Raw genomic sequence first — 26032 nt, forward strand, 5'->3', positions numbered from 1 at the left:
CTTATTGTGTGTGTTCTCCATTGGTAAGTGTGAAAGCTGCAAGATTTTTGAAAGTGTACATATTGATATAAAAAGATCAAGCTGTATACAGAGCCGTATTTTCAATCATTATTATTATACAGCAGAGCTCTCATAATAATGATTAATGATGATGAAATCACTTTGCTTATTCATCCCTGTCTATACAGCACAGCTGATAAATGGGCTGCAGATAACGAAATGACTCTGCTTATTCATCCCTGTCTATACAGCACAGCTGATAAATGGGCTGCAGATAATGAAAATACTCTGCTTGTTCAGTCCCTGTCTATACAGCACAGCTGATAAATGGGCTGCAGATAACGAAATGACTACTCAGATAACGAAATGACTACTTATTCATCCCTGTCTATACAGCACAGCTGATAAATGGGCTGCAGATAATGAAAAGACTCTGTTTGTTCAGTCCCTGTCTATACAACAAAGCTGATAAAAGGGCTGCAGATAATGGGAAATGTTAGCTGATTGTGTGTTCTCCAGTGATAAGTATGAAAGATTTTAAGATTTTTGTAAGTAAAAGATTTCTGTAAAAGTGTAAATATTGATATAAAAAAGCTGCATACAGAGCTGTACCTGTGTTTTTATAGTGTTCTTATTTTGTCCTTTTGAGCTTTCAAAAAATACAGCAAAGCTCTCATAATAATGATTAATGATGATGAAATCACTCTGCTTATTCATCCCTGTTTATACAGCACAGCTGATAAATAGGCTGCAGATAATGGGAAATTTGATCCTATTTGTGCTCCAGTGATAGTATGAAAGCTGCAAGATATCAACATTTTTGCTAATGTAAAAAGTAATAAAAAAACAAAGCTGTATACAGAGTCTTACCTGTGTGTTTAGCCTATAGTGTTACTATTTTTCCTTTGTGAGGAGTCCCATAATACCATAGGAATCTCATATAAATGAAATGGCTCTGCTCAATATGTACGAGTCTATACAGCAAAGCTGATAATAGGATGTATGAAATATTGTATATGCTCAAGTTACAAGTGTGAAAGAGGCTTTTTGTGAAGATACATTACTATAAAAAAACACAGAAACGAGCAAAAGATATGAACAATAGAAAGTGATGATAATATGTTATTCCCATACATTGTCTTTGGATCATGTGATGTAATATATATGGACAGGTCAACACAACAACTGTCTGTGTCCAAAGCAAACATTCAGCAGACGTTCTTGCTTTGGATTTGGACATCGTGATATTTCCATCTATAAATAAGACTCTCGGCAGGAGCTCCGTTACTTGATCAGTTGTGATGGGATGGAGAGATGCGCAGCCTGTTCTAGGGGGGGATTCCCTGTTGGGGGCCACAGTCAGTGAAAAAATTCTTCTCCAATAAGTTAATCGCCAGCTGCCGGCAGTAATGACCGAACGACGTAGACCAAACGGGCTCAAAGCAGGAGATAATACGGCCTTAATATGGCGCTTCCATAGGGATTGTCACCTTGTTTTCCCAAAACTCCTGAATGGAAATACCGTATATGCAGTTATCCAGTGAAACATTCCCTCGAGAAGAGAACTCAATGACTTGAGTGGGGCTCCTTGGATTCACCAAGAAAACTTTCTCCGTGTACATTTTCACTTGCATCATCTCTAGCGCTGTCACTGTACACGTAGGACAGGTCAACGAGAACCATAGTTTTACGCGGAGTTTTACACAAAACTTGCCAACTGTCATGGCAGCATCAGACGCTGCTCATATTGCAGATTCTGACACTCCGCCCGATGGTTTCTCTGGTGCTTCTGATCTACACAGGAAGACTCTGGAGTTGACCAGCTGTGTGCTCAGTCATAGACAGACTAGCAAGAGTTAACCTCTGCTAGCCTGCTTGGTAGGCTTCTGGGATCACATGTTGTAAAGAAGCCTATAACATCTGCTTTCTCATAATTAGGCTGGAGGAGATCGTCCACCCACGCCGACTATGGTTTGTGCTGTGTTGGTCTGTGTTGCTGGAGAAAGAGTTGCTTTATGCTTGGTTTTATTGTGGAGTTACCCATCATCTTGTTGTTTCCTTTCTGCTCTTGTTTTCCTACTAATCTCTTGTTGTCTTATACCTATGTGTGAGTGTGTTGTGGTTTCCCCTATTAGTCTATTTCTGTGGGTTAAATCACACTCCTGTCCCAGTCCCACCTGTGGGAGGGAGTATAAGATCAGGGCTGGTCAGGAGTAGGGCCAGGGAGGAGACTCAGACATTCCCACCATTAGGGGTATCTCTGAGAATAGTGATAGCACAGGGGCCCCTAGTCAGAGGGTCAGCATAGGGGCCCCGGTTCCGTGCTCCCCCCATAGTCTCACATGACACATAGGAAATAGACCCTAGTGCTCCAAAGTCACCGGTGGTAGTGATATGCTGGACCCTTAGGTCTATTATGAAAAATGCCATAAAGTCATTGGGAATGTCCAAAACGGTAATGGCAATTTTACTAAATAAATGGATGTTTCCAGACAGGTTTGGGACAGGAGCAAAAGCCGGCCCTAAAGTGCTACACAACTGTCCAAACTAATTTTAGTAACTAAGTCTTAAGGGGGCTTTACACGCAACGACATCCCTAACAAGATGTTGTTGGGGTCACAGAATTCGTGACACACATCCGGTCTTGTTAGCGACGTCGTTGCGTGTGACACGTACGAGCGACCACTAACGATCAAAAATAGTCACCTTATTGTTGATTGTTGACACGTCGTTCTAATCCCAAATATTGTTGATGGTGCTGGACGCATGTTGTTCGTCGTTCCTGAGGCAGCACACATCGCTACATGTGACACCCTGGGAACGACGAACAACACCGTACCTGCGTCCTCCGGCAACGAGGTGGGCGTGACTTTCATGCGGCTGCCCTCCGCCCCTCCGCTTCTATTGGACGTCTGCTGTGTGACGTCGCTGTGACGCCGCACGAACCGCCCCCCTTAGAAAAGAGGCTGTTCACCGCCCACAGCGACGCCGTTAGGAAGGTAAATACGTGTGACGGGTAGCAGCGAGTTTGTCCGCCATGAGCAACGATTTGCTCGTGACGCACAAACGACGGGGGCGGGTGCGAACGCTAGCGATGTTGCAGCGTGTAAAGCACCCTTTAGGGTAAAGTAATTTTTTGAGGCTTGTTTTTTCCCAAAAGTCCAAGCAGTGACCCTATCACCCACATATGCCAGAGTTGAGTAAAAAGACCCTACTCCAATGTCCACATCCATAGTCCATGGCTGCCGAACCAGGCCGCAGCAAAGCTTCTACTACCTGCGACAAACCCGACACCTGTTCTGATTAGTCGGCCACTGGAACGTGGCTGCAATACCATAAACAGAGTACGGACAAGAGGGGCACTGTTTTGAACCTCATCCATCTAGAGTTTTGATTAGCCCTTGGAAAAAACATGCAATATTGATATCAGATGACCAACAAGAAAGTATGGAAACTTCAAGCAAAACTCTTGCCTAAAAAAGAATAAAGTAGTTCAAAGAGAGTCTGGAGCAGAGGTATAACTTAAAGGAGCTCATTGGGTGGAGAGCAAAGTGCCAGGAGGGCTCCAATAAGCGTAAGGAAGAAAAGCTCAGATACAATTCTGCACAGGATTTGGACATTGTATGGTAGCTGCCCCTAGACTCGCACCTGTTCCTGTCTTTTCTACTTCATCAGTGCAAGTTGTGATTTTACTTAATGGAAATTATTATACTCTTACAATAATGTTGCCATTGATTCCACTGTCTTTTTTTTAGGGCCCATTTGTGCACATCTCGAGCATCTGTGCGGCCCTCCTAAGCAAATTCATGTCGGTGTTTTGTGGCGTCTACGAGGTAAGGAGATGAAGTTAACTGAGCGCCGTGTTTGCCGTTGCTTTGTTTGGCATTTTGCCCCCTTTGCCTGGCAGTGACTGGCGTGGGCTCCAGGTGCCTTGGCTTTGACGAGGCAGGAGAACGTTTCGAGCTGCTACTAACCTTGTTATAATGTGAAGCTCCCTGATTAATTATTGTACCGTCCACATGTAAATGATATTTTCTATAATAAGACATCCTGTAGTGTGATGTTATTTGTACTAACAGTCAACAAACGCTGATTTTTTTTTTCCATCGAGTTACTCGTTCTCGCTCCTCATACAATTTCCACATTTAAGACCATGTTCCCTTCTCCTCCGTCCGCTGTCATCACTGACAATTAATGCCTGTGCCGCCATTACTTCCAGTCTGGAAAGAATATATCTTTAGCTAAAGTCGAATTCTTCCCCAATGGTGACTGGACCAGTTTGACTCTTGTTTTAGTATTTAACGTTCCTGTGCCATTTTGGAAAAGTTCTCCCAAAAGTTAATTGTGTGCACTCCAACGTATGCAAATGTTACAGGAAACGATCGTAGACGGTCAATTCTTCTTGCTTAACGGAAAACCAAGTTGGCGTACACTCAGTTGGCTCTTTATTGCCTGCCCCTTTCTAATACTGGATGGAAACCACCTCCACAAGATGCTAAAAAATGTCCAGAGATATTCTGATCCATGGTGAAGTGATGGCTTCATGCCTATGGTAAAGACTTGTTGGTAGCGTTTATGTCAACCATTGGGGATCCGGGCTGGAACGTCAGACATCGATGTTTGATTTTCCAACTTTGCCGCTCACTCTTGCCCCTCGACACTGGCTTCTTTCGATCTAGTTTGCTTTGTGTCCTGATGACTGGAGACTCTTTCAAGATCAATAGTTTGCAAATTACTCAACCAACTCTAAATAATCAAAGGTCAATGTCATTCCGAGCAGATTTCTTCCCTTTTATGATGTCTGGCCTTGCTTAGCATCTTTTTGCCAAAACCTTCACATCTAGTTACAGTTAAGTCCAGAAATCTTTGGACAGTGACACAATTTTGGCGAGTTGGGCTCTGCATGCCACCACATTGGATTTGAAATGAAACCTCTACAACAGAATTCAAGTGCAGATTGTAACGTTTAATTTGAAGGTTTGAACAAAAATATCTGATAGAAATTGTAGGAATTGTCACATTTCTTTACAAACACTCCACTTTTTAGGAGGTCAAAAGTAATTGGACAAATAAACCAAACCCAAAAAAAAAATTTTTATTTTCAATATTTTGTTGCGAATCCTTTGGAGGCAATCACTGCCTTAAGTCTGGAACCCATGGACATCACCAAACGCTGGGTTTCCTCCTTCTTAATGCTTTGCCAGGCCTTTACAGCCGCAGCCTTCAGGTCTTGCTTGTTTGTGGGTCTTTCCGTCTTAAGTCTGGATTTGAGCAAGTGAAATGCATGCTCAATTGGGTTAAGATCTGGTGATTGACTTGGCCATTGCAGAATGTTCCACTTTTTTGCACTCATGAACTCCTGGGTAGCTTTGGCTGTATGCTTGGGGTCATTGTCCATCTGTACTATGAAGCGCCGTCCGATCAACTTTGCGGCATTTGGCTGAATCTGGGCTGAAAGTATATCCCGGTACACTTCAGAATTCATCCGGCTACTCTTGTCTGCTGTTATGTCATCAATAAACACAAGTGACCCAGTACCATTGAAAGACATGCATGCCCATGCCATCACGTTGCCTCCACCATGTTTTACAGAGGATGTGGTGTGCCTTGGATCATGTGCCGTTCCCTTTCTTCTCCAAACTTTTTTCTTCCCATCATTCTGGTACAGGTTGATCTTGGTCTCATCTGTCCATAGAAAACTTTTCCAGAACTGAGCTGGCTTCATGATGTGTTTTTCAGCAAATTTAACTCTGGCCTGTCTATTTTTGCAATTGATGAATGGTTTGCATCTAGATGTGAACCCTTTGTATTTACTTTCATGGAGTCTTCTCTTTACTGTTGACTTAGAGACAGATACACCTACTTCACTGAGAGTGTTCTGGACTTCAGTTGATGTTGTGAACGGGTTCTTCTTCACCAAAGAAAGTATGTGGCGATCATCCACCACTGTTGTCATCCGTGGACGCCCAGGCCTTTTTGAGTTCCCAAGCTCACCAGTCAATTCCTTTTTTCTCAGAATGTACCCGACTGTTGATTTTGCTACTCCAAGCATGTCTGCTATCTCTCTGATGGATTTTTTTCTTTTTTTTCAGCCTCAGGATGTTCTGCTTCACCTCAATTGAGAGTTCCTTAGACCGCATGTTGTCTGGTCACAGCAACAGCTTCCAAATGCAAAACCACACACCTGTAATCAACCCCAGACCTTTTAACTACTTCATTGATTACAGGTTAACGAGGGAGACGCCTTCAGAGTTAATTGCAGCCCTTAGAGTCCCTTGTCCAATTACTTTTGGTCCCTTGAAAAAGAGGAGGCTATGCAATACAGAGCTATGATTCCTAAACCCTTTCTCCGATTTGGATGTGAAAACTCTCATATTGCAGCTGGGAGTGTGCACTTTCAGCCCATATTATATATAGAATTGTATTTCTGAACATGTTTTTGAAAACAGCTAAAATAACAAAACTTTTGTCACTGTCCAAATATTTCTGGACCTAACTGTATATTATTTTTTGTCACATGATGTTATTAATGTTTGGGATGTAGCTAATGAAGCGACCTCTGATTACTTATATTTTCTATAATAAAGTTGCCAAATTTGGAAAACCTTCCATTCTTTGGACCTTGATGAGTTGACCTAGAACAGAGTAAGGGGAATCCCTGTTTTAGTGGTGGTGTGGAACTCAGCGATCCTACATTTATCACCTTTCATATGGATAGGTGATGAATGTTATCGAGGTCCCCATTATGGGTAACCATTTCCCTATCTCTAAGCTTTAGACTGGGACCAGCCTCAAACTGGAATGTGAAGTTAGTGGCTCCCCAAAAGCTGAGGAGCAACAAGTTGAAGACCATGGTTCATATCATACATATTAATCAGACTATGCAGGTTCTAGCCCTAAATCATTTTGAAATATGTCAACTATTGTATGAAGACAACATGTAATAATAAATGCATCTATAAATTATATATAACACCCTTACTCAGGACCCTTTTCGATGTCTGGATCTTTTGGCTGCTGGCTGTGCTGTGGGGGTTGGATGTTGCTTTGGTGCCCCACTTGGAGGCAAGTGCTGCTCATAAATGTTAACTCTTGTGATAGTTGTTTTCAGCTCTAAACTTTATTCTCCTGAATACTTTCCATGTGTTCTGTCAACCGGAGGCAGCTACATGAGCAACGCAATGTAATGACACCATCTCGTAAAACCAGCCGGTCGAATTTCATTTGTATCAAGACTGCGGGGAGACTAGTCCAAGAGATATCTGAAACCCAATTGTTGGAGCACATTAAGGCAAACCATGCTATATTTCGTTTTACTCAGTCCACAAAATTCTTATGGGTGTAAAGTGGAGAAACAACCTCCACCTCAGATGGGACTCAAACCCAAAATCCCATGGTTAGGAAGCCAGTGCCTTATCCATTTGATCACTTGGGCTTGGGGAATCTGTGAAGTGGAGAAACAACCTCCACCCCAGGTGGGACTCAAACCCTAAGCCCTGGCTTAGGAGGCCAGTGCCTTATCCATTTGGCCACTTGGGCTTGGTACTAGCACTAGCCTCCTAAGCCAGGGATTGTGGGTTCGAGTCCCATCTGAGGTGGAGGTTGTTTCTCCACCTCACAGCTTCACCAAGCCCCAGTGGTCAAATGGATAAGGCACTGGCCTCCTAAGCTAGGGATTGTGGGTTTGAGTGCCATCTGGGGTGGAGGTTGATTCTCCACTTTACACCTGTAAGAATTTGGCCTTCTAAACCAGGGATTGTGGGTTTGAGTCCCATCTGGCGTGGAGGTTGTTTCTCCACTTTACAGCTTTAAAATTGTTATGGGGTTGCAACCTTTGGGATCCATCCTTGGCAAGTTACTGATCATTGAAATATATTGTTCAGGGATTTAAGGGTAAAAGAACCCAGAATTGGTAGCAGAGATTAGGTTAATGGGCATAATAGAAAATAATGAAAATGGATGGGATTTACCTAAATAAGCTTGTAATAAGGTGACCATACAATTTGGACAATGTTTCCTCCTGACTTCACCCTTAATATTTTAGGTTAGTTGGGTTGACTGGTAATAGATTGCCAAAGGGGAGAGGAAAATCTGCAAAACCAGGTCTGGAAGTTTCATATATTGAGTAAAATACAAGGATTGGGCATGTTAAAATACAACATGCCCAGTCTTTTGTTTCTCTTTGGATCTGTGTGAAAATTGATTCTGCCAATATTGTCAGCTGCCTTTCACCTATGTGTGATGGTCATCATTAGACCTCGACCATCACATCAGTCATGAAGCGTGCTTGGCTGTGGCTAATCGGGTATCTCATGTAGATCCCTCCAGGGTGACACTGACTTCATGAACCTAACGATCCTTGTATTCATGGTCATTCTTCTTCCTCTCTTGTTTCTGCTCCGTGCATCATGCCTGTGTCCTCACTAAACTTCCATGCATACTGGTGTGTTTGCTTTCTACCAAATTCCGAGTTGGAAGGCGTCAGGTCCTGGTCACTGGTATCTGATATCTTCTCCAACCTTGGAAAGGTTTCATCTGCATGCACAAAGCATTCTATGATAATCAAGGTTGTCTTGAGCTCTTTGCTGATTTTTTCTTCTTTTTTTCTCTTTTTTTTGTTATTTGTGCTTTTACGCTTTTTCTTTTACCCTTTGTCTTTGTTCCCTTTATGTATGTGTTTTATGCTTTTGTTGACCCTTTATGTCTCGTCATTGTTCCACCTTTCACTTTGCTTATTGTATCCATCTCATCTCTGTGGGATCGTCCATGTCTTGGTGGTCTTGCTTTCTCTTGGTTGTGTCCTGTGGTCACTCATGGCCTATCAGTAGCAGGCGTACTATTACACTGACGTACTGACTGTGGGATGCGCTGTTGGTGTCGGCTGTTGCTTTGGAACCCCATTAGGAGGCAAGTCCAATTCTTCTATGTTGGGTGCTGTCCTGTCTTTTCTAGGTGAAGCAGATCATACCGACATTGCAGAAGTTTTGATTGGTGGGAAGTTCTAGTGCTGAGACTTCCAACAATTGTCGAGCCCTTTGCCCGTTTTCTTGGGAATGTCAACCAGAACCAAACATGAATTCATAGAAAGTTCTTGGCCTCCTTCAGTCCCTTGTTCTCTAGCCATCATTACAGGTCCCATCACTTGGCCAACACCGATCAAAACGTTTGACATGTCAAAGATCTTCATCTTCAACATGAGTGAGTTGTCTGTTTACTTGTCCCATCCTGTGCTACAGTTAATGCTTGTGATCATGGTGTTCCCTTGTTGCTGTGAATTGCTCTACAGGTGTCTTGTTCAGCATCGAGGTCACATCCTCCTACTTTGCGGTGAGGAACTACTGGCGTGGATTCTTTGCAGCAACGTTTAGTGCCTTCATTTTCCGTGTCCTCGCTGTATGGAACAAGGATGCAGGTCAGTTGAGATTATTGACACAAATGTTTGGAAATCCAAACATTCAGATTCCAGGCCTCAGGTGCTTTTGGTTGGTGACCACTCCTTTCCTCTATTTATGGTCACATCCCCTAGCAAAGGGCGCCAATTATTTTGAATCCATTCTGTAGCTAGGCCTCAAGGTGGAAGGAGCTGCTGGAACCCTTGTTGTAGTGAAGCAGTGTAGGCTGCAGTCCTGGTGTCTGACTGCATCCGTGAAGCTGGGCTTATCCTTATGTTGTTTCCCCTTTCTGTCATACCTTCCCTTCATGTTGCATTAGTGCAGTGATGGGACTAGTGATTCTTACCTGCCAGCTCACTAGCCAGGGTTATTACAGGGTTTTTCAGGGCTTCAGATATCCTGTTCGGCAACAGGTGCGGAACCTGTATAGGCACTGGCTAGGAGAGTAGGGTGCAGCTAAAGGTGAGTGCAGAAGGTGTCCCATCTTCCGCCTCACTAGCACCAGGGCCTACTATTGTTAAAGTGTCCCTGGTATACTCCTTGTTTGTTATTGGTGTACCTCTTGTTGTGGTGTGTCTTTCCCAGTCCGTGTGTGACACCCATGTCATCATGTTTTCCTGCCCAGGTTCCAATACATCTAAAATAAGAAGTGAAGCAATTTTGCAAAAAGTCTTGGATAAAAAAAAACAAAAAAACATTTTGTGCATACAGCTCCTATACAGGCCGATATGTACTCATGGCTACAGATTACAAATATACCATGTGTAGTCGGCTCCTGCAGTCATATACTTCCCATTTTCCACCACTTCTTGCAAACTTGCATATGTGGAAAATCATCAGGTTTTGCAGGTTATTTAATAGTTGATTGTCTCTTTCAGTCACAATTACTGCACTTTTCCGCACCAATTTCCGCATGGAGTTCCCCTTTGACCTTCAGGAGTTACCAGCCTTTGCAGTGATTGGGTAAAGTCCTCTTCGAGTTATATTTCCTAGAAACCCAGAGATATTGCTATTACTATAATCATATTTTTGATGTGCAGAATCTGCTGCGGTTTCCTCGGAGCCTTTTTCGTGTACATGAATCGGCAAGTGGTTCTTGGAATCCGCCAAAACCAAACCCTGAGCAGTTTCCTGAGCCGTTAGTAAGTAAAGGACTAAATTCTTCCAAAATATATAAAATGCTAATTAGTTTATTTAAAATGGAAGGAGCCACTCTTGGTAATTCCAACCTTCTTTGGGTTTTGGATTCCTACCAGACAGTGATATGAGTTTTGTTTTGAGTATGATCAATACATTGTTAAAGAATTTATCCAAAATGTAAAAATGTAAATTCTATTCTTGTCTTTCCTTTTTTTTCCTCAAGTCGCTTTATGTACCCGGCTGTGATAACTTTCTGCATTGCAACCCTCACGTTCCCAAAGGGATTCGGACAGTTCATGGCCGGAGAGGTACATCTGTGTTATACTGGACGACCTAAAAAACAACTAAGGGGGCAAATGATGAACCTCGACTCGTCTGGTGACCTCATGTTGACATTACATCATCGGGTTTCCCTTTTGCCGCTCTAGTAGGAACCCATCAGAGAAGGTTCTAGGACAAAGTTTCTTCTGGATCAGTCAGGGTTTTCGGACACCCGTTTGGGACTTGTGTTTCTCAGTCTGCCATGCGCCTCATCTATGAGTTAGCATTGAGATCTCCTGGAAAAAAAACATCTCTTTCTCTGGAGGACTTAGACCAGGGGTGGGCATTTAATTTTCCCATGGGGCCGCATGAGAAATTGGGATGGTTTTAGAGGGCTGGACTAATATAATTAATATATATATATATATATATATATACACACACACAAACACGCATATATATAGTGTGTGGATATTATATATATACACATACACACAATGTATACTTACATGCAAAACACACAATCGCCATATACTACATCACTACACCCGCCACATACTACACCTGTAATATACATCCCTATACACTACACCTGTAATAAACTACACCTCTTTATACTATACCACTATATACTACATCACTACACCCCTATATACACCTGTAATATACTACATCACTATGTCCTACACCTGTAATAAACTGCAGCACTACATCACTATATACTACATCTGTGATAACCTACATCACTACACCCCTATATACTACACTTGTATTATACTACACCACTACACCCCTATATACACCTGTATTATACTACACTCCTATATACTACACCTGTATTATACTACACTCCTATATACTACACCTGTATTATACTACACTCCTATATACTACACCTGTATTATACTACACCCCTATATACACCTGTATTATACTACACCACTACACCCCTATAAACACCTGTATTATACAGGTGTATATAGGGGTGTAGTATAATACAGGTGTATATAGGGGTGTAGTGGTGTAGTATAATACAGGTGTATATAGGGGTGTAGTGGTGTAGTATAATACAGGCGTATATAGGGGTGTAGTGGTGTAGTATAATACAGGTGTATATAGGGGTGTAGTATAATACAGGTGTATATAGGGGTGTAGCATAATACAGGTGTATATAGGGGTGTAGTATAATACAGGTGTATATAGGGGTGTGGTATAATACAGGTGTATATAGGGGTGTGGTATAATACAGGTGTATATAGGGGTGTAGTATAATACAGGTGTATATAGGGGTGTAGTATTATACTACACCCCTATATACACCTGTATTATACTACACCACTACACCCCTATAAAACTACACCATTATATACTACACCACTACATCCCCCCATATACCACACCTGTAAAACTACATTCCCATATACTACACCACTACACCCCAAATATTTGTCAACAGTTACCCCCCTTCCCCCCCGCCCGCCCCCCATTGTCCCCGCAGGTTACTAGTAACCACTCACCTGTCTCTTCTTATTGTCCCCTCCTCAGGCACCTCCGTACGAGCCCCCCGCTGAGTGGCTTCTCTTTTACATAGCCAGGCTGCGCCGATGCTGTATTCCTAGGAGCCCCCGCCGCTGCTTCTCTCCATATGGGCCCCGCCGCTGCAGCTTCTTCTCCTGCCGGGCGGGAACTTTTCAAATGACACACGCGTGCCGTACTGACTATGTCAGGGCGTGCGTGTGTCACACAGAAAGGTGTCGGGCAGGGAGCAGAGGAGAGATTCCTGCGTTCCGCTGCCTACACTGTGTGGCACTGCAGGATCTGTCCTCTGTTCCCTGCCCGGCACGCAGCGTGTGATAAGGCCAATCTGACCACGGGCCTCCCGGAGCCTGGAGCTCCGGACAACAGGTCAGATTGCCCTCATCACTGACCAGCCAGCAAGGACGCCCTGAGCCAGGTGGGCCGGTCACAGAGCGTAGACGGGCCGGATGTGGCCCGTGGGCCGCCCATTGCCCAGGTCTGACTTAGACCATGGTTACAATGAGATCTATGTAATACTTCATGTCACCTGTGGTGGCGCTACAGGGAAATTGACCATTCCCAGCATCAGGATACCCAATGATGATCTTATCATAAAGGAAATGTTCAGAGGGAACAAACATTTTAGGTTAAAAAGAACCTGATCACATTAATTGGATAGCTGTCCAGCCAACAACTATTTTTCTGATTTCCCCAGTAGATACGCATGCTCGGCTAGGCTGAGCCTGCATATGTTCTAAATGAGGAGGGGGGGAGTAAACTGCAGTTAGTCTCTTCTGGGACAGTTTTTCTTCTTGAGATCAAGAGGATTGAGAAACTGAAATCCAACTTCCCAGTCCTTATCTCCTTTGGAGCCAGGAGGAGCCCATGCAGTTTGGATGGCTTACTGGTGCCTTTCAGGTTTTGTAGAGTTTGTCCAACATACATCTAATTTGTTTTCCAACCATTATGGTGTCCTTCTATAAATGAATTAGGCAAAGTGAGGTACGTCTATTTTATATCTATTTATATATATCTATTATATCTATTTTATATCGATGATGTCCAACTAACAGCTCTACAGGTACAACCACAACTCCTCAGCGTAGACAGTTGTAGGTTAGCAAGAGCTGGAGGTTGGAGATCTCTACAACTATGCGTGTATATAGGCCACTGTCTGTCTTCATGGTAGGGATCTGCGAAGTACAGACACATCTCCACCATAGACTGACTAATATATCATGGTTGGGACTCATGTAACCAAACAATTACTTTCTCCTCTAAAGAAAATGAGTCTCTTAGTTCATATCGAACCCATGGTTGATAACATATTAACTTCACATTCTCTCGTGAGAGCTGGTAGATCAGTGAAAATTGTCCAACTCTCCTCCTTGTCTTGATCTCTTCCATGGTTGATGACATATTAACTTAATATTCTCTCATAAGAGCAGATAGACAAGTGCACATTGTCCATCTCTCCTCTTTTCCACAATCTCTTCCATGGTTGATGACATATTAACATCATGTTCTCTCGTAAGAGCTGATAGACCTGCGCATCGTGTCCATGTCTGCTCCTTGTCTCGATCTCTCCCATGGTCGATGACATATTATCTTTGTCCTCTTGTAGCAACTGATAAATCAGTGAACATTGTCCATCTCTTCTCCTTGTCTCGATGTCTCCCACTGATGATTTCTGTTTTACCCCAGATTATGCCCCGGGAGAGCATCAATGTGCTATTCGATAACTACACCTGGACCAAGGAGGCGGGTAACACCTCAGCGCTGAGACACAGGAACGCCTTCATCACTGATTCTGTCAGTGTCTTCGTCACATTGCCTCTGTTCTTTGTCATGAAGGTAATGTCCACCTTATGCATGCCGTAAGTAACTAAGTCTTATGATTCCTCTGTATTTCTGCAATTCTTCATGTGCAAACTCACTTGGGTGGGAGAATGATATAGTCCAGGCCATAACTGGCCAACATAGTTGACATAAGTTGTGGATCTTTCCTACTTGAGGTAAGTCGATGAACAATTATGGGGTAGTGATGGAGCAAGCACAGGATTTCTACCTTTACTTGTAGATACCAGCTGTCAACCTGTGGACTACTCCAAACTCAGATGCCGTGATCAATAGCGATGTGCCAGCATAGCGGGCTTTAAAAATTATTTTAAGTAGTTATGGAAAACATAGAAAAAGACAGAGTACAATTAACGTAGTCTTTGATGTTTTTCCTAAAGTTGTGAAAGTGTAGAAGTGTCATAAAATAAGGAAATATTCACTTCTGTCTTAAGTCTCCTCCTACATCAATGGCCCTACGGATAGCGAAATATCATGATGTCCCATCCATGGATCACATAACTGTTCAATCACTGTCCTCAGTCATGCACGACATATGACCACCGAGACCATGATTGGCAGCCTGGGTGGAATCAATCCAGAGCTGGCTCTGCGGGGGCGGGGTATTCATGTATACAAATTGTTTAACATTCCCTGTTCTGTCTTTGGATACATTCTATGGTGAAATTGATGATATTTTTCCAATATTGCCCCACTCTACTCTAAAAGAAAAATTATATGAAATCAGTTCCATAGATTATAAGTACCCAAAAATTATGCTCTTAGCAATCTCAACTCTGCAACAAAAAAGTAAATTTACATCAGTGGAAAAATTGAAAATGTTGGCTTTTAGAATACGGAGATTAAAAACAAAAGAAATCGTAGCATACTTAAAGGGATGTTTCCATCTTGTACATATATGCATAGCCACGGGATAGATAGATTTTCGGAATTCCAATGTAAACCAATAGAGAGAGCAGTACAAGCGTGCTAAGCCCACCTCCCCATCGACAGCTCGGCAGGACCCCATATTCCAGATACTGAAAATGTTGGCTCAGTTATACATTACAGACTTTTTCTACAGATATACCATAAATTTAAAAGCTGCGGCTAATCTCTTAAGGCCCAGGATCGGTCATTTTCTATTTTTTCAATCCTACCATTTCTTCCTCTTATTTTTATTTGCTCCCTGACATGAATTGTATTGACTGGATTTTTTTACAACTGTTCCATGTAGTGAGAGGTTTATGATCTCTGTAATTTATGGTCTTCCGTTGCCTTTTTATTTGCACCAATTACATTTCGATGTGAAAAGTAAACTGGAAGGTCACAGGAGTCGTCTCATATTAATGCAAAGTACTGGAAATGAAATCTGTAGATGGACATTTATCACTTCCGGTTTGCGGTAAGGCCACAGGGGTAGATACCCCGGACTCCAAAGTTGAAAGGGGTGCAAAATTTTGCCTATGATGCTCAGTTGCTTGGTACTTGTAATGAGCAGATGGATGCTCGGATGGGTGCAACTCAAGTACCCTAGTATAATGGAACTCAATATCGGATTCAAGCATTTTGTTTGAGGGAACTCTTTCGGAAAAATGCTTGCTTCTCAGGTACTCAACTTGCGCCTATCCAAGCGTCCGACTGCTCGTTACGCATGCCCAGCATGGTAGTACTCGCTCATCCCTAGGTTTTACACTTTTTCTAACCCTAACTAGGACAGGGCTAGCTTTAGGGTTAGTTAAAGGGATAGGATTAGTGAAAAGGCTATGGCTAGGACTCAGAGTTGGGTTAGCGATAGGAAAGTGATAGTTAGGGCTAGATTTCGGGTTACAGAAATGAATAGGGTTATGGCTAGGGCTGATAATAGGGTTAGGGCTAGATATAGGGTTAGGGAAATGAATACGGTTAAGGCTAGGGCTGATAATAGGGTTAAGGCTAGATATAGGGTTAGGGAAATGAATAGGGTTATGGCTAGGGCTGATAATAGGGTTAGGGCTAGATATAGGGTTAGGGAAATGAATAGGGTTAGGGCTAGGGCTGATAATAGGGTTAGGGCTAGATATAGGGTTAGGGAAATACATAAATAAAAGAAATCGCCAAGATATATGTGAACATTGAACATATGAAATTTGAATTGTATAACTGCTATAAGGAGCAGCTTGCACCTGTTCACACTTGCTTTATTCTGTTTGGAAGTACAGGTAATTTTTCATTTCTTTTGACCGGCAATTAATAGGGTTAGGGTTAGATTTAGGATGATGGTAAGGGATTAGATTAGGGCTTGAGCTGAGTATAGGTTTACAGTTAGGGCTAATGTGATAAAATAATTACATAAAAAATGAAATTATAACCTTTTATACATAAAACGTTATGTCCAATTTTGGCAAATAGAAGGTCAAAGAGCAAATATAATTCATGTGCTTTATCTAAAAGGTGCTCATGGCCCATAGGAGAGGGGGTGCAAAATACATGCCCTGGGTGTTGGCGATCCCACGCTACGCCGCTGTGTCGTCGATATAGGGAACTCTTGTTATGATCTGGCTTTTTTGTCTTATGTAATAAATCTTCACATATCCACCTGAAGTCATCCCTGTTGTTGCCTAAAAAGCTGCTCATTGATATTACACGAAGGTCTTTGCTTTCCAAACAAGGACCTGAATTTAGATGTTCCATTTTTGTACATATTACTTACATTTCTTAGCTTTGGTCTTCATTGCTGACATTTTTCTATGGTTTCTTTTCTAGTTTTTTATGTCCGTCATCGCTACCACAATGCCGATACCCTGCGGGGCTTTCATGCCGGTATTTATATTAGGTGAGTGCTGTGTAGGAGGTGATGGCTACAACCAGACACGGATTTCCCTATTACACATATCCTTGTTAATATCCATGTGATGAACTATCCATCTATTACAATGGATGTTGCCTTCTCTCTAGGGGCTGCATTCGGGAGAATCGTGGGAGAGCTGATGGCCTATCTCTTCCCCAACGGGATCCTCTTTGATGGGATTGTCTACAAGATATTACCGGGCGGATACGCTGTGATCGGTGACTATCTCCTGTGGGATAGCAGTTGTCCTGTTTTGTAGTTTGCTGTCTGATTAGACAGTAACTATCCTGGCAGTAATGTCATAAAGATTCATATTATTAGTGGGCTAAATACTCACAATAGTGACAGATTATCTATACACTGTGAGGAAAATAAACACAGAAATATCTACAGTCATGGCCGAAAGTGTTGGCCCACAGAAATGGATGGAAGCAAAAACAAAGCGCTGGAGAGTTCTCATGTGGCGGCAATGAGTCCGGATCTAATTCCCATTGACACCTGTGGAGAGATCTGAAAATTGCCGTTGGGAAAAGAGAAGAGGAGAGTGAGGAGAGGAGAGGCCGTCAATTACACTGATGAGCAAAAGGGTAACAATATGTTGAGCTTTTGACTTTCCGTCTCCATATCTCACCATCCTCAACAGCTTTGAGCGTGAGACGACCTTCATTTTATAGACAATCATCTTGGCTATCTCATACAGATGTCATCCTTTTCATATCCATAGTACTCAAGTGTATGAAGTAACTCGTCTTGTAGGAAACTCACATGTAGATGAGCATTGAGACCACCATCCATCCTGGTGTAAGGTGCCAGAAGGCGGTAGTCATGGGTGAGGCCATATTGTTGCACCCTGGCTTCCTGGCGCCTTCTCAATGATAACGGATGGTTCGTTGTGTGTGTTGATGTGAGTTTGGTGCATTACGCTCACAGGTTTCTTGCATTTTGCTGCCATCTTCCAACTTTCAGCACTCAGGGTCGGACACACATCAATCCCAGGACACCCAAAGTTCTTCTTCAAAACCTACTTTACAGAACAGTCATTTTCAACAAATGATGGGACACCACAGGCGATAAGACACTTTCTTGCCTTCCTTCCTTCCTTTCTAGGATACAAGTCACTGCAAGACTTTCTTTTAGTTCATGGCTGATCTATGTCCATAAAGGTCTGTCCTTTATACTCCGCAGGGCCGGATTTAAGAGGTGGGTGGCTCGGGGCCCATTTTGGAGGGAGGCCCATTTTTCTAGGTGTTGCAATATGTAACACAAAATGAAGCAAATGCAAGTTTATTTACAAAAATCATTACGCAAAGTAATTCAGGTAAAATCATTCATTTTTTACAATCCAGCAGTGAACTTTAAGGTAGCTGAACAAACTCTCATCTGATCTAATCCGAGGGAGCGATATAGCTGAATAGGTATCGCCTAGAACAGTCATGGCGAGCCTTTCACAGGCCGACTGCCCAAACTGTAGCCCCAAACCCAATTTTTTTTCCATAGTGCCAACCAATCCTATGTAAATAATTGATTTTAACCTTACCTTTGCAGTTCTCTCTTCTCTTCAGCAGGGGGCATCACGCTCATGCATGCTTGCCACACATTGAGGCTGAGCCTCTCCCACTGCCCGCTCCAGACACAGCAGTTGGATTGATCTTTCTGGAAAAAATTGCAGCATATTAGACACAAGGGGTTTTAGCCTGGAATGCAATCAGAGGTCACCCTGTAATCCACATCTATATTTCAAAGTCTGAACATCTTGAAATCCCATAAAGACGTGCGAGTTGCTCCCATCCCCTTTCATTGTATAGTTATGTCCCCCTTACTGGATGAACATGTCCACTTCCTGATATATATTCCCTACATTCTGGTATATTTGTCCTCATCATGGCCCCATCCTGGTAAATGTACCTCATCCTGGTAAATGTTCCCCCATCCCAGCATGTACCCGATGCCTAGTAAATGTCCTCCATCCTGGCAAATGTATCCCATCCTGGCAAGTTCCCCCATGCTGGTAAATGTACCCCATCCTAGCATGTTCCCCCACCCTGGTAAATATGCCCCTTTCTGGTAAATGTACCTCATCCTGGTAAATGTCCCTTTTCCTGGTAAATGTACCCCATCGTGGCATGTTACCCCATCCTGGTAAATGTACCCCATCCTGCCATGTGTTCCCCCATCCTGCCATGTTTTCCCCCATCCTTGCATGTTTTCCCCCATCCATCCTTGCATGTTTTCCCCCATGCTGCCATGTTTCCCCCATCCTTCCATGTTTCCTCCATCCTTCCATGTTTTTCCCCATGCTGCCATGTTTTACACCATCCTTCCATGTTTCCCCCATGCTGCCATTTTTCTCCCCTACCTTGACACAGCCGCACACAATTTAAAAAAAAAAAAAAAAAAACCTTCCAGCACCCGGTCCACCGCTGCGTGCTGCTGGGTCGGGTCCTCAGTTCCTGTGCTGCCACCAGTCGTCATTACGCTGGCGCCGCTTACTGACACTCTCCTATTCAACAGGCCTGCGGCCTAGGAGAGGAGGAGTGTCAGAGCGGGGATAAATATCTCCTCTGCTCCAGCACAACTTTGAACTGCCGGAGCGATCACACCGGCAATTCAAAGTGGCTGAATGAGGCGACAGTGCGCGTGCCGACAGAAAGGACTCTGCATGCTTTGTCTGGCCATAGGTTTGCCATCACTGGCCTAGAAGCTTCCGTTGGTATCGGAGAAGGCTGCCGCATGCCAAAAGCTAAGCATTAGGTACAGGTACTAAGGAAATCTGGCTAGCCAGGTCAGTGGATGGTGACACAGGTGCCATGACTCTGCACCAGCCACTGAGATGTAGGACTGTAGCCAGGTCCCTACACTTTCAATAGTTTCTCTTTTGTGAAATGTTCCTTATCATTAGAAATGGTTCACAGCAAAGAGACGTATATTATACATGTTTTCAGATATTTATCCCTATATTGGTGGGAGGCCCCCACTTTGTGGGTGGCCCAGGGCCCGAGCCCATTGGGCCCCCCCTAAATCCGGGCCTGACACTCCGACCCCCCGACCCCCCCACCCCCCCGGCTCAGATCTACATTTTTTTTAACAAGCTCTCCACTTCTTCCCACTGCTTAACTCCATGCCTGTATCCCCCATCAGAGGAAAAATGGATGCTCAGCCTGGCACCAGATACGAGCCGTCGGCTCCAGGTGTTCAGCAGTTAACAATGAGATAACTGGTAATGTAGACTGTGAGCCCTTGTGGGCAGGGTCCTCTCTCCTCCTCGCGGGCAGGGTCCTCGCTCCTCCTCGCGGGCAGGGTCCTCGCTCCTCCTCGCGGGCAGGGTCCTCTCTCCTCCTCGTGAGCAGAGTCCTCTATCCTCCTGTACCAGTATATGCCTTGTATTGTTTATGGTTATTGTACTTGTCCCTATTATGTATACCCCTTTTACATGTAAAGCGCCATGCAATTGATGGCGCTATAATAATAAATAATAATAATGCCTCACACCTCAGCCAGCGCTCCGCTGTCTACTCAGTCAGATACCTTATCTGAATTACAAGATGGAGTCTGTCTCTCCCTCAGCACAAGCTCCTCCCCCAAGGCCTAATCCTAACTGCCCACTGTCACAGGCCCTGCAGTCTGTTGCCAGGCAACCTATCTTCTACCATATCCTAATACACATATATTACCTCATATCCCAATACACATATATTACCTCATACTCCAATACACATATATTACCTCATACTCCAATACACATATATTACCTCATACCCCAATACACATATATTACCTCATACTCCAATACACATATATTACCTCATACTCCAATACACATATATTACCTCATACCCCAATACACATATATTACCTCATACTCCAATACACATATATTACCTCATACCCCAATACACATATATTACCTCATACCCCAATACACATATATTACCTCATACTCCAATACACATATATTACCTCATACTCCAATACACATATATTACCTCATACTCCAATACACCTAGGCTACCTTATACCCCAATACACATATATTACCTCATACTCCAATACACATATATTAACTTATACCCCAATACACATATATTACCTCATACTCCAATACACATAGGCTACCTTATACCCCAATACACATATATTACCTCATACTTCAATACACATATATTAACTTATACCCCAATACACATATATTACCTCATACTCCAATACACATATATTAACTTATACCCCAATACACATATATTACCTCATACTCCAATACACATAGGCTACCTTATACCCCAATACACATATATTACCTCATACTTCAATACACATATATTAACTTATACCCCAATACACATATATTACCTCGTACTCCAATACACATAGGTTACCTTATACCCCAATACACATATATTACCTCATACTCAAATACACATAGGCTACCTTATACCCCAATACACATATATTACCTCATACTCCAATACACATAGGTTACCTTATACCCCAATACACATAGATTACCTTATACCCCAATACACATGTATTACCTTATACCCCAATACACATATATTACCTCATACTCCAATACACATATATTACCTCATACCCCAATACACATATATTACCTCATACCCCAATACACATATATTACCTCATACTCCAATACACATATATTAACTTATACCCCAATACACATATATTACCTCATACTCCAATACACATAGGCTACCTTATACCCCAATACACATATATTACCTCATACTCCAATACACATAGGCTACCTTATACCCCAATACACATATATTACCTCATACTCCAATACACCTAGGCTACCTTATCCCCAATACACATATATTACCTCATACTTCAATACACATATATTAACTTATACCCCAATACACATATATGTCACGCTCCCCGGGTCCCCTGCTCTGATCCCCGGCTCACCTGCCACGCTCCCCGCTCTTCCCAGGCCTCCTGGTCCCCGCTCCCGGCGCCCGTCGGTTTCCCAGCCCCAGCCCGGCTCTGCTGCTTCCTCCTCTCAGCTTCCTGCTCTGGCTTCTGGCACCCGGGCCGCGCGCATGCGCATTAGGGCGCGCGCGCGGTCATTGACACTTTCTTAAAGGGCCAGCGTCCACTGACAGGAAATGAAGCACACAGGTACAGGGTATAAAGGGGATTAGTGTCCAAGTGGGCGGGGCCTGTTCTTCGTGTTTCCCAAGCTAGGAGTCAGGTCTCCTTGTGTCTCTGTGATATACACACCTATCTCTCTTGTAGAGCCGATCCTGCTTCGCCATCCGGTCCTGCCGAATCCCGAACCCCGAACGCTGTCCATCTACCATCCTGACAGTCCGTACCATCTCTGATCCCTGCGGTGACCCGTCATCTCGCTCCAACGGTTCCGGACTCCGCCTGACATCATCTCGGCTTCCGAACCTGAGCTCCGTCACCCGGACTACCATCAGTGACTCCGTGGTCCCAGGGACTTCACCATTATACTCGTGTGCTCGGACTGTCCTGCTATCTGTAGTGCTCCAGCTACCGGACCCCTTACCATCATCAAGGAGTTCGGCCCAGTGGATCCACCTCCTGGGTCTGCCCGTCCACCTGGCCCTAACAGTAAGAACAGGCCATGGATCCCGCTGCAGCACTAGCAGCCTTACAGGAGGAACTCTCACGCCAGCGTGAGACTCAGACCCGCATGCTGCAATTCATGTCTTCTGTGGACGCCCGCCTGAACACGCTACAAGCGTCAGTTACATCTTCAGAATCTCGGGCTTCCACTAGTCAATCCACGGCTCCAGCTCCCGTGGCAGCCTCTTCGGATGCTTCCAGACTTCGTTTGGCCTCACCACCCCGGTACGCCGGAGATCCCAAGACCTGCAGGGGATTCATAAACCAATGCTCCCTTCATTTCACACAGCTGCCGCATTTGTTTGCCTCCGACCAAGCCAAGGTCGCCTTCATCATGTCCCATCTAGAGGGTGAGGCATTGGCGTGGATGAACCCCTTGTGGGAAAAGGAGGATCCTGTGACCAAGAACATCCAGGAGTTCCTGCAGGCTTTTCGTGGCACCTTTGACGAGCCCGGACGCGCCTCCGCGTCTGCCTCATCTCTTCTCCGGTTACGTCAGGGGACTCTGACGGTGGGTCAATACGCCATCCGTTTTCGCACCTTGGCTTCGGAACTCGGGTGGAACAATGAGGCCCTAACCGCCGCCTTCTGGGAAGGACTCTCGGGTCGAATTAAAGATGAGCTGGCTGGTCGTGACGTACCGTCCACCCTGGATGCCCTGATTACCCTAGCGACTCGAGTGGACATTCGCTTTCAGGAGCGATCCAAAGAGGTGTCCCGTGAGAGACGTCCGGTACGGCATTCCTCTCCTCCGCAGAAGCCCGCTGTACTCCAGTCAACGGCATCTGGTGTCTCCGTCCACGAGCCCATGCAGATCGACCGCGTGCGGCAGTCTGAACAACGTCGAGCAGAGCGGCTCGCCAAGGGCCTCTGCTTCTACTGCGGAGAGGGCACACACCTGCTACGCTCCTGTCCAGAGAGGCCGGGAAACTCCAAAGCCTAGGGTTGGTAGGAGAGGCCACCCTAGGTGCTGGGACTCTCTCAGACCCGGTTACATGGACTGTGCAAGTGACAACGGGAGAGACGCGGTTTACGGCTGAGGCGTACCTCGATTCTGGGGCAGCAGGCAATTTCATCCAGCAGGCCACTGTGGAAAAGTACCAGGTGCCTTTTACTCCACTCGACAAACCCCTCGTGATAGCCTCTGTGGATGGGAGACCCCTCTCTGACACCATCTCCTGGATCACCAGGCCGGTCGAACTGCGTATCGGTGCCCTGCACACCGAGAACATCGCTCTCTACGTCCTCCCACACATGTCCCATCAAATCCTGCTGGGACTTCCCTGGTTACGGACACACGAACCATCCATCAGCTGGGGCACTGGTGAAATCACCCGATGGGGCTCTTCCTGCCATGAGAACTGTCTGAAGACCATACAACCCATCCGGCGACCTCCGGTTCCAGAGTCCCTACCGGGACTGCCCTCGGCCTATTGGTCCTTCACGGACGTCTTTGATAAAAAGGAGTCAGAGGTACTTCTGCCACATCGTCCTTACGATTGTGCCATCGACCTGCTCCCGGGAACTACACCACCTCGAGGACGGATATATCCACTGTCTCCAGCCGAAACAAGGGCCATGTCTACTTACATCACAGAGAGCCTGGCAAGGGGATTCATTCGGAGGTCCTCCTCTCCTGCTGGAGCAGGCTTCTTCTTCGTCAAGAAGAAAGAAGGCGACTTACGCCCATGCATAGACTACCGGGGATTGAACCAAATCACCGTGAAAAACAAGTACCCCCTGCCGCTCATCCCCGAATTGTTTGATCGGCTTAAAGGAGCTCGTGTGTTCACCAAGTTGGATCTTCGGGGTGCCTACAACCTGGTCCGCATCCGCTCTGGGGACGAATGGAAGACCGCGTTCAATACACGCAATGGGCACTATGAATACTGCGTGATGCCCTTCGGCCTGTGTAACGCACCAGCAGTCTTTCAAGAATTGGTGAACGACGTTTTCCGGGATCTTCTCTACGTCTGTGTGGTGGTGTATCTGGATGATATCCTTGTCTTCTCTCCGGACCTCCAGACCCACAGAGAGAACGTGCAGCTGGTTCTACAAAGACTGAGAGAGAATCGTCTGTACGCCAAGTACGGGAAGTGTGTCTTTGAGCAGTCTACTCTCCCCTTCCTGGGTTATCTCATCTCCGATACCGGACTGCAGATGGATCCAAAGAAGGTCTCCTCCATTCTCAACTGGCCTCCTCCTTCTGGACTGAAGGCAATCCAACGCTTTCTGGGATTCACCAACTATTACCGCCAGTTCATCCCTCACTTCTCTGCTCTGACTGCTCCTCTCTCCGCCTTGACCAAGAAGGGGGCTAATCCAAAAGACTGGTCACCTGCGGCCGACGCCACGTTTGGCTCTCTGAAGCGGGCATTTGCCTCCTCTCCTGTACTCCACTGTCCGGAGTTAAACCGCCAGTTCACCTTGGAGGTGGATGCCTCCTCCTCGGGAGCCGGAGCAGTGCTTATGCAGAAGTCCTCCTCCGGGAAGATGGTGACTTGCGGTTTCTTCTCCAAGAGCTTCTCAGCGCCTGAACGCAACTACACCATCAGTGACCGAGAGCTATTGGCAGTCAAACTGGCTCTGGAGGAATGGCGCTACCTTCTGGAAGGAGCAGTGTATCCCGTTATTATTTACACGGACCACAAGAACCTGGAATACCTGCGGTCTGCTCAGCGACTGAATCCACGGCAAGCCAGGTGGTCCTTGTTCTTTGCCAGATTCGATTTCCAGCTCCATTTCCGACCCGCGGACAAGAATGTACGAGCAGATGCCTTGTCCAGGTCTTTCATGCCCATGGAGCAGGAGGAGGAGACATCCCAACCCATCATCTGTCCTAGTAAAATCATTCCGGTAGCCCCTGTCACCCTGGCCCAGATACCGCCCGGGAAGACCTATGTCTCTGAGACTGACAGGCAAAAAGTGTTACACTGGGTCCATGCCTCGAAAACAGCTGGTCATGCTGGTCAGAAGAGAACTTGGAGTGCGATTGTACGTCATTACTGGTGGCCATCTCTTCGCACGGACGTCGCCTCTTTTGTCTCTGCCTGCTCCTCTTGTGCCAGGAACAAGACGCCCAAACACCTGCCATATGGCCGTCTTCTGCCTCTGCCTATACCCTCAGTTCCGTGGCAACACATTGCGATGGACTTTATTATGGACTTGCCATTGTCCTCCGGACACACAGTCATATGGGTCGTGGTGGATCGGTTCTCTAAAATGGCTCATTTCGTCCCTATGGCTGGACTGCCCTCTGCCCAGGAACTCGCGGACGCCTATATACATCACATCTTCCGCTTGCATGGCTTTCCATCACACATTGTGTCCGACAGAGGAACTCAGTTCACCTCCCGCTTCTGGAGGGCTCTCTGCAAACATCTGGGAGTGACTCTGGACTTTTCCTCAGCCTACCATCCTCAGTCGAATGGCCAAGTGG

General features: G+C 45.0%; 1 protein-coding gene across 1 annotated transcript in view; it reads left to right on the plus strand.

The window, feature by feature from the left end:
• CLCN1 (chloride voltage-gated channel 1) overlaps nt 1–26032 on the plus strand; it is a 166327-nt gene that overhangs the window by 94608 nt on the left and 45687 nt on the right. The window contains exons 6-14 of the mRNA XM_075348240.1: nt 3756–3833; nt 8829–8907; nt 9287–9412; nt 10271–10355; nt 10433–10534; nt 10756–10840; nt 14016–14165; nt 16893–16962; nt 17085–17195. Of these exons, the coding sequence (XP_075204355.1) occupies nt 3756–3833; nt 8829–8907; nt 9287–9412; nt 10271–10355; nt 10433–10534; nt 10756–10840; nt 14016–14165; nt 16893–16962; nt 17085–17195 (886 nt within the window). The remainder of the gene's footprint in view (nt 1–3755; nt 3834–8828; nt 8908–9286; nt 9413–10270; nt 10356–10432; nt 10535–10755; nt 10841–14015; nt 14166–16892; nt 16963–17084; nt 17196–26032) is intronic.

Source organism: Anomaloglossus baeobatrachus, chromosome 5, assembly GCF_048569485.1.
Source record: "Anomaloglossus baeobatrachus isolate aAnoBae1 chromosome 5, aAnoBae1.hap1, whole genome shotgun sequence".
In the NCBI taxonomy this organism is placed as follows: Eukaryota; Metazoa; Chordata; class Amphibia; order Anura; family Aromobatidae; genus Anomaloglossus; species Anomaloglossus baeobatrachus.